General features: G+C 39.4%; 1 protein-coding gene across 2 annotated transcripts in view; it reads left to right on the top strand.

The window, feature by feature from the left end:
• The window catches only part of DPP6 (dipeptidyl peptidase like 6), a 1,357,728-nt gene that overhangs the window by 127,153 nt on the left and 1,216,902 nt on the right, over positions 1-13,673 (top strand). The window contains exon 1 of one of the 2 annotated variants that reach the window (XM_043966314.1): positions 7,200-7,402. The exons of the other annotated variant lie outside the window; for it this stretch is intronic. Coding sequence (XP_043822249.1) covers positions 7,352-7,402 — 51 coding nt within the window. The 5' untranslated portion in view covers positions 7,200-7,351. Of the gene's footprint in view, positions 1-7,199; positions 7,403-13,673 lie in introns of those variants that run through there. 2 annotated transcript variants of the gene reach the window in all.

Raw genomic sequence — 13,673 nt, 5'->3', positions numbered from 1 at the left:
GCCTCATTTTCCTCATCTGTATAATGAGCTAGAGAAGTAAAAAGCAAACCACTTCAGTATCTTTGCTAAGAAAACCTGGAATGGGGTCATGAAGAGTCACAAACCTCTGAAAAACAGCAAAACGACAACTTTTAAAAAAATTCTCCCTTACCCAAAACAATGAAAAATTTTTTGAGAGGACTATACCATTTTTATCTCTTTCAGCCCCAGTGCTTTGTTGAATTGAATTGATTAAAACAATATGAATTCTGCTAATAGAGAAATACCCTTAAAAATAAAAAAGAAAGGAGAAATATCCTTCATCTACTGTGTCAAATCTATTGATGTCATCTTTATGTACTTCATGATGTCATCTTTATGCACATATATGGGCATACCTTAATTTCTATATTAGTTATATTTTTGGGAAATTGGGTATAGATGGCATTTTAAAGTAAAATTATATTAAAAATGTATTATGAGTTCCATTATTTTTGAAATCTAGCTATACAGCCCATTACTTTATACCCTTTTATCTGATTTCTATTTTGAAGGTAGTGAATAATAGGTTTCCTAAAATTGGGATACACCTGTATATGGTGGTGGTTGATCACTTATACTTGTAATAACAAGCCACAAGAGAGTAAAGCTGGAAAAAATGGCATGAAGTATTTGTTCTCATATTGTAAATATTGCCTGATGTCAAATGTGAAACCCAGGATCTTGCCAGGAGTCTCAACTTAAATCAAAGCTACTTTAATCAAAGCAATTGCTAATGCCAACAATACATAAATTAGAGATTAAGCAGAAGTGAGTAGACAAAACCAACAGCTGCATTATGACAGATTTGGAGAAAGGCCTGCCAAAGCTAAATTGATAGTTTTTGAATAAAGTCAGTCACTCAGAAGGCAAATGGGAATCAGATATTGAGAAGTGTCTTGAATATTTGGTGTTTATAACTAACCTAACCATCTTAAGGCAAAATACTTGGGTAAAATGTTCACCTGGCAATTATGAGAGGAAAGTCAAGGGACAGAAATTTGAGAAAAGAGAAGTGAATATTCAAAGTCTGTCAGGAGAATTTAAAATTACTGTTCAATTTCTGTTTTCTAATAAAGGAAGAAAACCAGGAGAAGAGCTAGCACTGATATACACTCATAGATTACCAAGCATTTGACTTACAGTCTCTCATTTGATGTTCCTAACTGTGGGAGTTAGGGACTATGTAAGCTGAGGGTTAGAGAGGATAAGTGACTTGCTCTCTATCACAAAACAACTGTGAAAAGGAGGTTAGATTCTCACCCATGTCTCTGCTGACTGCCGGCATTGTTCTTTCTGCAAAACTATACTGCTCCTTAAAAATCAAGGTTTACAGGGGATATGTGGAGACAAACCTTTATTTGGCATCAGTGGTCTTTACTGGTACAATGAGCATTAAATCTAGAGTCAAATGATCTGGGTTTGTCTCTTCTTCTGTGACATTTATTTGTTATGTAAGTTTGGGAAAGTTATTTTGTCTTTTACAGCATCAGAGTTTTATCTAAAAATGGATTATTACTTGTCCTACCTGTCTCACATTTGTTAGAAAATCATTTTATATACTCAGAAATGAGAAAAATGGTGGTAACAGACTCATATCTAGGACCTACCCAAAAGACAGTAGAAAACTATTCATTGTACATTACAGATCAGGTATGGGGCAGCTATTTATTTATTTCACACAGATATGCACACGTCTCATAATTGTGCTTCAAAAAAGCCTTGAAACAATGTCTCATAGTTCCTAGGAGTTTAATATTTAATAATTAAAATGTTAAAATATGAGCCACCTGGTGAGACTGGTAGAAAGGCATTTCATCTTCATTTTTTTCTTTTTTTTCTTTTTTGCTTCTATTTGAATTCAGACTCCATAGTTCTTTATTTTTCTGGATGTGGAGAACATTTTCCATAATGAATCTTTTGGAATTGTCTTGGATCATTGTATTGCTGAGAAGAGCTAAGGCTATCACAGTTGATCATCATACAATGTTGCTGTTACTATATACAATGTTCTCCTGGTTCTGCTCACTTCAGTCAGCATCAGTTCATTTAAGTCTTTCCAGGTTTTTCTGAAATCTGCCTATTCATCTTTTCTCACAGCCCAATAGTATTTCATTATATTCATATACCATAACTCGCTCAGTCGTTACCCAATTAATTGATGGGTATCCCCTCAATTTCTAATTCTTTGCCAACCAGAAAAATAGCTGCTATAAATATTTTTGTTCATGTGGATCCTTTTTTTCCCTTTTTTATTATCTCTTTGGGATACATACCTAGTAGTACTATTGCTGGGTCAAAGGGTATGAATGGTTCTGTAGCCCTTTGGGTATAGTTCCAAATTGCTCTCCAGAATGTTTGGATCAGTTCATAGCTCCACTAACAATGCATTAGTGTTCAAATTTTCCTGCATCTTTTCCAACACTTATAATTTTCCTTTTAGGTCATATTAACTAATCTGATAGATGTGAAGTGGTACCTCAGAGTAGTTTTAATTTGTACTTCTCTAATCAGTAGTGTTTGAGAACATTTTTTTTTAATATGACTCTAGGTAAATTTAATTTCTTCATCTGAAAACTGGCTACTCATATCCTTTGACCATTCCTCAATTGGAAAATGACTTGTATTCTTTTAAATTTGATTCAGTTCTCTATATATTTGAGAAAAGAGGGCTTTATCAGAAACACTGGCTATAAAAAAACCACAAAAACATTTCCCAGCTTTCTTCTTTCTTTCTAATCTTGGTTATATTGGTTTTGTTTATGCAAAACCTTTTTTAATTTAATGTAAGCAAGATGATCAATTTTTCATTTCATAATCTTCTCTATATCATCTTTTGTTAAACATTCTTCCCCTCTCTTTGGATATGACAGGTAAATATTCATTTCTAATTTGCCTAGATTATCACCCTTTATGTCTAAATAATGTACCCATTTTGAATTTATTTTGGTATGTGGTATAAGATGTTGGTCCATGCCATACTGTTTTCTAGTTTCCCCAGCAGTTTTAGTCAAATAGTGAATTCTCATCCCAGAAGCTGGAGTCTTTGGCTTTTTGATAAACAGTAAGTTACTATAGTCATTTACTACTGTGTCTTGTATACCAAACCTATTCCATGGTTTCAGTTCATTTCTGTACTGCCCATAATATTCCCTGAAGTCTTATAATCCCTGACTATCCAGGACATGGCTTGGTCTCCTCCTTCTGTCAGTGGTGCTCTTTTCTTTGAAGACCAAAGTTGTGGAAAACTTCTCCTAACCATTAGCCGTATCCCTCCCCCCCCCCTTTTTTTTTTGGCAGGGCAATGAGGGTTATGTGACTTGCCCATGGTCACACAGCTAGTAAGTGTCAAGTGTCTGAGATCAGATTTGCACTCAGGTCCTCCTGAAGCCAGGGCCGGTGCTTTATCCACTGCACCACCTAGCTGCCCCAGCTGTATCTCTTGAACTCACAAGCTTTAATCTAAAGCTAGAAATATCCATCACAGGTTCATTGTCCATTCACCCCCCCAAAAAAACATACAAAGGAGAAGCAACAGCTAAGATTCTAAGCTCTATGTTCAGGTTTGCCTAGTTAGCACATATACTTGTGGTCATTTGTGAGTATAGCCATAACTGCCAAGAGAAGAGACCCTTTGCTTCTGCTTTATTGGAAGAACCAGAGAGAGTTTCCCAGAGATGGAGAAGGAAGAATGCTGGTGATCAGATTTATGTCTTTTAAGTCCATTTGAAAATTCTTTTGCTGTCAAGTAGATTATGGTATAGCTATGCTATCCCAACTCCATTGCTGAGCTCCAATGTGTCTCTGGGAGTGACTAGCCAGAATAGATGCATATGGGTCTGATTACTTCCCTTATATAGGAAACACTAGTTCTTAATTTGACTTTCCCAGAAAGTAAACTCAAGTTTTAATTTGCAAAATAACAGACACCACAAAGTGCTTTTCTTTCTTCCACTTTGGCCATAGGCATTTTTATTATATCTTGCTTTTTATTTAGTCTTTTCTTGTACTTCTTCCCTTGCTGTTTTCTTTCTCTGTCCTTCCCAGAATTCTGCTGTGACAAATATGAAAATGTATTATGAAAACAGAATATATAGTATGCATTTGGAAATTCCAAATTAGTTAACTGAAAATATTAATGCTTCTATGACATTATTTTTGCCACCACTACATAAACCTGGCCATTTCCTTGGGATCTGCCCCTCTACTATGGGAACCTGGGCAAGTTCAAGGACAGAGAATTTAATCTAAATGAATCTTTTCAAAAAAATGGTAGTTTCATATAAATCCCTGATGGGGGAAGAGATTGAGACTAAAAGCTAAATCAGTTTGAGGGATTATATATGTGGATTTATTATATCTCTGCTATCCTTCCCAGGCCTTCTCTTCCAGAGACAATTAAAAGGCTGATGTAGAAACCTAGAAGGTTATGTGATGCCAGTACTCACCTTTCTAACAAACAGTTCTCTCCCAACCTCATCCACAAGTATCAGGAAGAGTAAAGGGCAAGTTACAGGGAAACTAGGGCCATGCCAGTGGATATCATTCTACTATTGAAACTCTTATAGGGACTTATGTTTTAAAGGGGTTGGGGGGGGGGAGGAATGTAGTGCCACCCCTCCCAGAAAGGAAGAAAGAAATCATTTTAAAACTAAGTTAAAAATAGTATTTAGGTTGATGATATTTCTGTCTACATTAAGCTACTTCTCTTTAGAAGTGAGCTCATTGAGCAGAAAGACTGTTTGCATATTTAACAAAGAAATAAATCTGACATAAGATGCTGAGGTTAAGTGGAGATAATATGCCTCTATAACCAAAGGAGGGGTCAGTTCCTTTCCATCCCATTGCCTGCACAATGCTACTGCTGAAGTTATTTTCAGATATAGGTGCGTTCTTTAAGTGAAAAGGAAAGGGAAGGACTGACTATAAAAGGGAGTGAAGAATTTCTGAGTTTTCACCTCCCTCAGTTTCCCTATTCTTTAACTCTAAGGGTACACTTGTGTCTCCCCTGAAGAGTGGTAAAGAGATTGGAATTATTTGCAAAGAACCAACTTGTTTGCTTCATTGCTCACCATCCAAACCCTCTATCATCTCTCCACTACCTTTCCTTTTTTTCCTTTCATTGGAATTCAACTGAGCCCCCAAAGTATAACAAAATGCCATTGGTACCTAGCCTAGGCTCAGGATCAATCCCTTCGAAATTCTGGGCCAGATTTCCTCACTTGCTCCTCATGCTTCAGATGTCCTCTGGTTTTGTGTTCACTTATATAGCTATTCTAATGGAAATTTTTTCTACTTCTGGATGGGATTGAAATGAAATGTTATTATTTATTATTATTATTTTTTCTCCAGAAGCTTTTTGTGACTCTAAATCAGAAATGTATGCACCATCCCCCCCAAATACATGGAATTCTTTCACTCCCATCAGCTACTACAGAATGACATGCTGAGCCTGGTGGCTTAATGAAACCTCTCTCCTCCAGCTTGTCTCTTCAGCTGCAAGGGGCACCTGTAGAAGAAAGCTGCAAGAGGAGAATATCCCTGTGCCTGACTTCTTGGGTGCCTGGACTGCAAATGAACCTGTGTGTGTGTGTGTGTGTGTGTGTGTGTGTGTGTGTGTGTGTGTGTGTGTGTGTGTGTGAGAGAGAGAGAGAGAGAGAGAGAGAGAGAGAGAGAGAGAGAGAGAGAGAGAGAGAGAGAGATAGGAGAGAGAGGAGAGAAGATTGATTTTTGCATTATTGAGCAGGAATGAGAAGAGTGGAAGAGGGTGGTAAGAAGGGACTAGGGGTTCTATAGCTGCAGCAGCCCTGGTTTGAGGCCGGAATCGGAAATATCTCCAGCGAGGGATTGAAGTGGGCGGGGTCGCTGCCTGTTAGGGAACATCTCAAAGCCTGCAGTCTTTGGCGGGGTGGTATGAAGCGGATCAAATCAGAGCAAGCGGGGAAGTCTGGGGAGACCATCACTTCGGGGAGGGAAGGGTTCGAAGCAGGCCAGGCCAGAGACTTGGATATGGCCCAGATGGTGCGGGCCCCTGGGGCGCTAGAGAGGCGTGTGTGTGTGTGTGTGTGTGTGTGTGTGTGCGCGCGCGCGCGCGCGCGTCTATGTGTCCGTGTGTCTGTGTGTCTGTTTGTCTGTGTGTGTAAGAGGGACTGTCCGGGAGCGTACAGTGTCCAAGGTCCGGAGACAGGGAAGGTGCGGCTGTGATGTGCAGCAGCTGATTCAGATTCAGACTAAATGAATGCAACCATGGAAACGTAACGTGTGTCCCATAGTAACCTGAAACAACATTATTTATACGCTGGCGTCTCCGCCCTCTCCTTTCCTCTCCTCCCCTTTCCCCTTGGTCCCCTTTCCCTTTCCCATCCTCTCCTTCAACCCGGTTTGCATCAGCCATGGCGGGTATGCGTCTGAATGCTTCTTCTCCACCTCCTCTCCGCTTTCCTTTTGCCCAGGGAGGAAGGGGAGGGAGGGGGTTCTAAATTTCCAAATGATGAATAGTTAACACCAGGGGAGAGAGGCAGCAGCTTCACCCATGGATATCGGAACAGTTCATATCTCCTTAAAAATAAATATACTGATACACAACACACATAAAGCAGGGGGGTGCGTAGCAATGGGGTTCCCCTCCTTTTAAACAGAGTTTGGGGTTCCCTTAACCTTGGCATGAGCTCCAGTTTCCTTTTAGCCCCTAAACGCCCTCTTTCACCCCCACCTTGGCCTCAGCCTCTTCTCGCCCCCACCCTTTCAGTTTGTATGAGCCTGGCCTGGTCCCCACCCTTTGGGACCAGAGTGGGTACCGCGCCCGCTCCGCTACACACCGCCGCCACCAAAAGAGACAAGTCACTGGCAGAGGGAACCAACCACTCGCTCAGTGGCAGCAGATCTGGCGTGTATGCCAGTGCGTGTGTCTCTCTCCCGTGTTTGTGTAGTGCCTGTGTCTCACAGTGCGAGTCTGTTTACCATCTAGCTCACCGGACAAGGAGGCTGGAGAGCTGCTTGTTTCTTCTCCGCTGCTCACAGACTTCATCTCCCTTCTCCTTCTCATCTTTCCTCTTGGTCTTCTGTGTAAGAGCAACAAATTTTCCTTTCTTTTCTTAGTAGTGACCGAAAAAGAGTTGATTGCTATTGTTATCCGCCAGCAAAAGGAGTGAGGAAAGAGGTGGGTGGTGGTGGTGGTGAGAAACTCAAGGAGGGAAGAGGAATTGACAGATACATTTTCACAAATTCTCCACCCCAACCACCGGCAAGTCCAAGCTCTACTTTGATAGTCATCAAGACAATGGATTAAGTAACTCTTCTCTGGGCAAGGAGTCGAGCTGACACTTTGGGCAAAATGAAGGAAAAGGCAATGATTAAAACTGCTAAAATGCAAGGGAACGTGATGGTAAGTGGCTTCTGAGGTCTGGGGGACTGTAAGTAACTGGAGTAAGGGGCGAGGGTGGGGGTGGGGTAGAGAAAGAAGAGATGGATGGGAAGCCTGCTCTCCAGGGGCTCGGGACCAGCGGAACCTCTCCAAATTGTTAACATGTTAATGTCCCCTCTGGCAACTGGCATTTCCTGACAGCTTGCTTCAAAACCCAGACCTGAGGAAGAGTTCCTCTGCTTAAAACAAGCATATTCATTCAGTCGTTTATTTACAAACAGTAACTTTGAGTCTACTTGATCTTTCTGTTTTTTTCTTTTTAAATAGTGGTGGGTGCATCTGTGTGTGTGTTGGAAGAGTGTGTGTGTGTGTGTGTGTGTGTGTGTGTGTGTATGGGGGTTGGGGGGGGGCAACTATACTAAGCCCTGGATGTTCACTCCGCTGTCTGTCCCTGCACTTGTGTCCACCAGTCTGAGAAGCAGAAGGTCGCCTTCCTCTGGTGCTGTGGTGCAGGGAGAGGAGGGTCAATTTAGGGCTAGGGGCTGCTCCTGATCTTTTAGTGCCTGTGATGGCCCTGGCTGGGAGGAGGCTCAGACCAAGAGCTGTTACAGGATTTTGCAATGGGATTTGTGCTCTTGTTTTGGGAGCTGTTTTTGCTGGTGCTGGTGCTGCCTCCCTTCTCACTGCTGCTGCAGCCGGTATCTCAAATAAACCGCTTCCTTCATATGTTTGGGGGAGTAGGAGAAAATGTCCCCCAGCAAAAGAGGAACTAGTGATTCTTTGCAGGGAACCGTAGAGAGTTGCCCAAGGATTCCAAAAAATTATCTGAGAAATGTCTATAGTAGACTTAGAGCAAGATAGGAGAAAGGAAGGGAGAGATCCTTTTAGCTACAACTTTGATAAGTTGAGGATAACAGTTTTCCGCTGTTTTCTCCACAGTCTATCCTTCCATGGACCCCCAATGTAACTGGGTGGTGTTTGGCTTTGTTATATCCCTGATTCTTTTAACCCGAGTAGGTTTTGGGGGGGGGGGGAGAACCAGAGAGGAAGTGGAGGTTGCCATCTTGTTCTTTTGGAAATATGTGTGTATTTTTGTTTGTGTGATGGCTTAACTCTTTAGGGGATGGTGGTTGGTTGATACTGTATTTCTTTTTATGGTGTATGTGTGTATGCTTTTAAATTCTTTACTGCCAACATGAATGAAGGAAGCAGCATGAATTTGTGATGGGAAAGGTCTAGAGTTGTGGATAAAGTAGATTAGCCCTGATTATGGATAGCAGCTATGGGAGGGAATGGGGGGGTGTGAATCTAAAAGATATGTGTTAACCAGTTTCAGGGTCAGTTATGTCTAAATGTTCAACAACAGAAGTGGTTGGGGCAATGAGAAATGAATGGAAATAGAAACATAGGATACCTGTTGCCTTTCAGACCTTTCTCATATGCTTGAGAACTCTGCTCTTGGCCTTTCCTAGATTAAAACATCTCAAGATTACCTTCTGTGATTTCCAAAACTGTTGCAGTTGGGTTTTCTATTCCATAGCCTGCTTGAGGGATTCTTGAAAGCATTTCTCTTCATCCTTCCCACCTCATTATATATAATGTCTCAGTTCGATCCTTATTGCTTGTGGAAGGAAATGTATATCATTCTCCCACCCCAGGAACTCTTCTTCCACTTTTCATTTTCTAGTTGGTATATTTCATGGCAGAATTTCCTGTAAGGAGCAAGACAGAAATATGGACACAAAACTATCATATTCAAATTACCGTTCTAGATACCACTCTATTTTTCTTTTATATTGCATCATGTTAGTGAGTTTGAATCTTTGGGGATGGCAATGACATATGTGGATCTAAGAATAATATTAATGTTAAAAGTATGAGTTACTATTTCACTAAATCAGTTTGGCACCAAATCACCACTGAGTTAGAAGCCTAAAGGCTACTAGCAAGAGTAGCCAATAAAGGTACACTGCAAGAGTAAACAACCTAATAGTCACATAATGTTGACATATATCTTATCTTTAATAAAAATTTGTGGTGCATTTGTTTTAGATGTCTGCAGTCCAAAAAAAAATCGCCAAGGGGAAAAGACCCTATCCTTTTCTCTCACATAATGAATAAGTGTTTTCTCATGTTTCAATATGAATGTCATCTCCTTTGCAGTAAGTATACCTGAAGCTGCTTCAGCCTCAGGCAAGAGAGCTGTAAAAATAAATAATAAATTTTAAAATCAACCCCCCAATCAGTGAAAGGCCGATTTCCTTAGGATTTAGATTACATATTACCACAGCTTGTTGCTAAAGCTATGCCAGCCACTGAAAAAGAGTTGCTACCTGTCTTCTGTTTGCCACTTACTTTGAAAATGAACTTCCCAAATGGATACAAGTAGCTTTGACTGAAGGACAGGCTGAATTGTCATTGATGATTTGGGGATTACATACTGAATCTTCTTTTCCATCAGTTGCCTTTGTTGAAAACTCTTGCCAATCACAGTCATCTTTAGATTAGATGTCTGGCAAATGCTTTCCCCTTCCCCTATTTCACTTAAATTCATTTTATGTACTATAACCTAGTCATAGTGTTGTATAATTTATCCTTGCTGCCAATCAGGTTATAGTCTGTGTTCATTTGATTCTTCTATTCAAAACAGCAGAATGTTTGATATTGTGAGTTTTCTGTGCATGTTTTGCCTACACACTTGTAATGTCTCAGTTCTGAGAACCAATACAGTTTTTGTATTTGTTTGATCCAGACTCAGTTTTATACAAACAACATATATAATAAAAATCCTTAACAAAACTTGAACAACTACTGAAGTTAAATGACAGTTTCACTCTAGGATATAAACTATTATTTACTGTTTTTATTTTAATATTATTTTATCATTATCATACTTGGTTTGTGACCTCACAAGATAACCCATTAGAATCATGACAGTCCCCAGTGTTGCTACAAGTGGTAATGTCTTATTATTTAATTAGAATATCTGTTCCCCTAAAAAGGAAATAGATTTTGTATTCCTCAGGCAATATTTTATGATTGTTTTATTCTCATTCAATTAGAAAAGTAAAATATTTACTTCATGATCTCCCTTCTTATTTTATCCTGATCAAAAGAAATGCCATGGTTGGTATTATTATTCCAAGCCTCTGATGGAGAGCCTCGCCTCCCTTCTATCTGGATAACAGGACTTGGCTTTTTGATAAACTTTCAACATGTGCACCTGACCAGGCTTACTTTTAGGTGGCATTGGTGCTTCCACTCCAAGAATTTTAACAAAACAAAGAAGGAGCAGGGTGGAAATGTCATCATCTCTACAAACTTCTATGACAGTTCACTTAAAAAATTATCTTGACAGGAGTTGTAGTTCTCTTGGGCCACCCTCAGCTTGCCTCCATCGTGCATGTTTAGCTAGGGTGAATGATTGCTATTCTCCGTCACCATCTGTTATGATTATGCTTATAGAAGAGTTCATCCTCTCATATACGTATACAATGCAAGATGTGGCCTTTGAAAGCCTAGCACCTGATCATAGAAAAAGGGGCTTTTAAATAAGATTGAAAACTAACTCTAAAAATGTTCCTACTCCTGGCAATTTCTTTATCAGGTAGGAATAAGTTCATTTTGTTACATGATGCCATGTGGAGAGCTGAAGAAAAAGAAAGGCAGAGGGCAGAGTCATTGGATTGGGCCACTTCACATACTTTATTGACCACTCCTATCTGATACTACTTTGACCCAGCCTTCTTTCCACCTTGTCTCCTCTCCCAATCAAGGGTGTGGGACCAAGGATCCCCCTGGTGTTTGCTATATCAGCCCTAAGCACAAGTCCTTCAGGCAACCATCTTTTCCTGGAAATTGCTTGTGAAACTCAGTGATAGCCACTATAGTAGGCTCATCCCCACACTTGTTTCAGGGGTCCAACCTCAGCCACTCTCTTACAATTATATTTCCTTCATCTGTGCATGTGCATTTCCAAATAATTTAAACATCTTGCATTGTATACGTATATGAGAGGATGAAGCAGCAGGATTTAGTGAATAGGATATGGCATATGAACTCAAGAGGACTTGGGTTCAAAGCACCAAGACATTTTGATGTGTGACTCATGGGAAGTCACTTAGCCTTTCTAAACCTTATTTTCTTCATCTGCAAAATGGTGGTGGTAGGGGGAAGAAGAGGGTTGTACTTGATGACTTCTAAGTTCTCTTAAGGTACTAAATTGATGATGCTTTAATCTTAAATGTTCTACCCATATGGGCCACTATTAGTGCAATAATGTTGATTGTGTAGAGTAGTAGATTCAAGCTCAAATAGAAATGGGGGTTGCTAATCTGTATATGAGGATACCAATGGGCCACATACTGATTGTTTTAAAATGTAATATTTTCAATGTTTTCTTATTTATTTGTATTTATTCAATTAAATTATATCTTAATCTGGTTCTGGCTATACTCAGGAGTGTTGTGGGCTATGGGCCACATGTTTGACACCTACTATGTAGAGTTTTATTTTTTTTTTAGAGTTTTACTTTCTTATCCTTTATTTCCAGTAGTGGAATATTTCATCATTTTCAAGCTACTGATATATGTGGAAAACCACTAAATCTCTTGGCCTTCTCCAAACTTTAATTGTTGAGTTGATTCAGATTCCACTGTTGAAGAAGTGGCTCTAAAAAGGACTTATTTGGGTGGGTGGAAAGGTCTCTTGAGGGCACTCAAAGGAGGATTGGTAACAACAAAGCAGGAGAACAGATAAACCTTCAGAATTCAAGACAGCTTTGTTTCTGTTTTCAGTACGTTTTACTTTTCCACTATTTACTGCACTTTCATGTGCACCACAAGATGGTGAATTGTATGGTGTATCAGTGCTGAAGTAGGTCCCTAGAGATCGTATTGCTAATGGAAAGGCTTCAGAAAAAGATAAGAGTGAGAGGAACAGTGACTAGGGAGATGTTGGAAAATATAATTTTGTTCTTTTTGCTTATGTGTGGGAAGAGGGGAGGTTTGGGTGGGTGTTTCTTTGTTGGGTTTTTGATGCATCTCCTGCTTTTTAGGTTTGACTTAATTTTTTTGCCAAAATTTTTTCTTTTGACTATGTTGGGCTGTTTTCAGGGCATTATTCTCCTACTATTTGGAACAAGTATGCAAAATCTCTAATGCTATTCTTTTTAGTAAAGAAAGACATAATTACTAAGATTGTTCCTTGTAGTAAACAACTCCACAGGACTAAATTAGAGCTCCATAGTAGCCCTTCTTTGGTTCCCTTGACTAGTGAACTCATCCAGCTGAAAAAAACTGTTCTGTCTTTCATATAATAAGATGGCCCAGTGGAAGCAAAAAGAGCCAAAGCTGGTTCATTTGTCATTGGGTTGCATCACAAGGAATGTTGGGTTTATGTTGGGTCTTCTTTGTGATCATAATACACATTTTTGAGATACATTGTTAGGGTTAGAGATACAGACACTGACTATGAAACAGGTTTTTTCCTATATTCAGAAAATTGGTCATTAAAAGAATCAGAACCACAATTTTGGCCTCATTAGCACTATTTCTGAGTCATTGCACTGATTGCTACCTTGACTTGGTACTAATTCTAAGTAGGCCTAATTTAGACTATATCTTGGGGAAAATTTGACTCACTGAAATACTGCCCTTTATAGTTCCAGCAAGAGATTTTGCCCAGGCAGTTGCATTCAAACATGCCTTTGATGTCACTTAGCTACCAAATTTTGATTCATTGTATTCTACTGCTAGAAAAATAGGTTGATATGATACTTTCATGACCATAAAATCATTAATTCAATGGCTTCCTCATTAATATTTTGTTTTGTTTTAACCAGTTTAAGGAATGTCAGGGATAAGAGTTCATGCCAATCCATTGGGACTGCTCCAGACTGCTGAGAAAGCAATTTTTTACTGTTCTATTGTCTCTTCAATCGAAAAGGTCTGGAAACATCAACTTCCAGGAATTATTACACACAATTGTTACAAATATTTGAAAATGTGGTAGATGGGAGGCTCTTGGAAACTTTCTGGCCAGAATCCTTTTCTTTACAACATTCTTAAAAGTTTAGCCCAGTCTTTTTCTGAGACTGTAGTTATCTAGCTTTAAAAATTTGCCCATGACTTATGTATATCACAGTAGTGAAGTACAAACATTCTTTTCTTGCTTTTGACTTCAATACATTCACTTTTTGCTTGCCTATTAGTGATTATAGAGTTATGAGTTATAGTTGTTCAGTCATTTTACAGTCACATCTGATTCTTTATTACCCTATTTGGGGTTTCTT

The sequence above is a fragment of the Dromiciops gliroides genome, chromosome 5, assembly GCF_019393635.1.
Source record: "Dromiciops gliroides isolate mDroGli1 chromosome 5, mDroGli1.pri, whole genome shotgun sequence".
Classification (NCBI taxonomy): Eukaryota; Metazoa; Chordata; class Mammalia; order Microbiotheria; family Microbiotheriidae; genus Dromiciops; species Dromiciops gliroides.
Note: the sequence above shows the minus strand (reverse complement) of the source record. Positions and strands in the feature narration are given on the sequence as shown.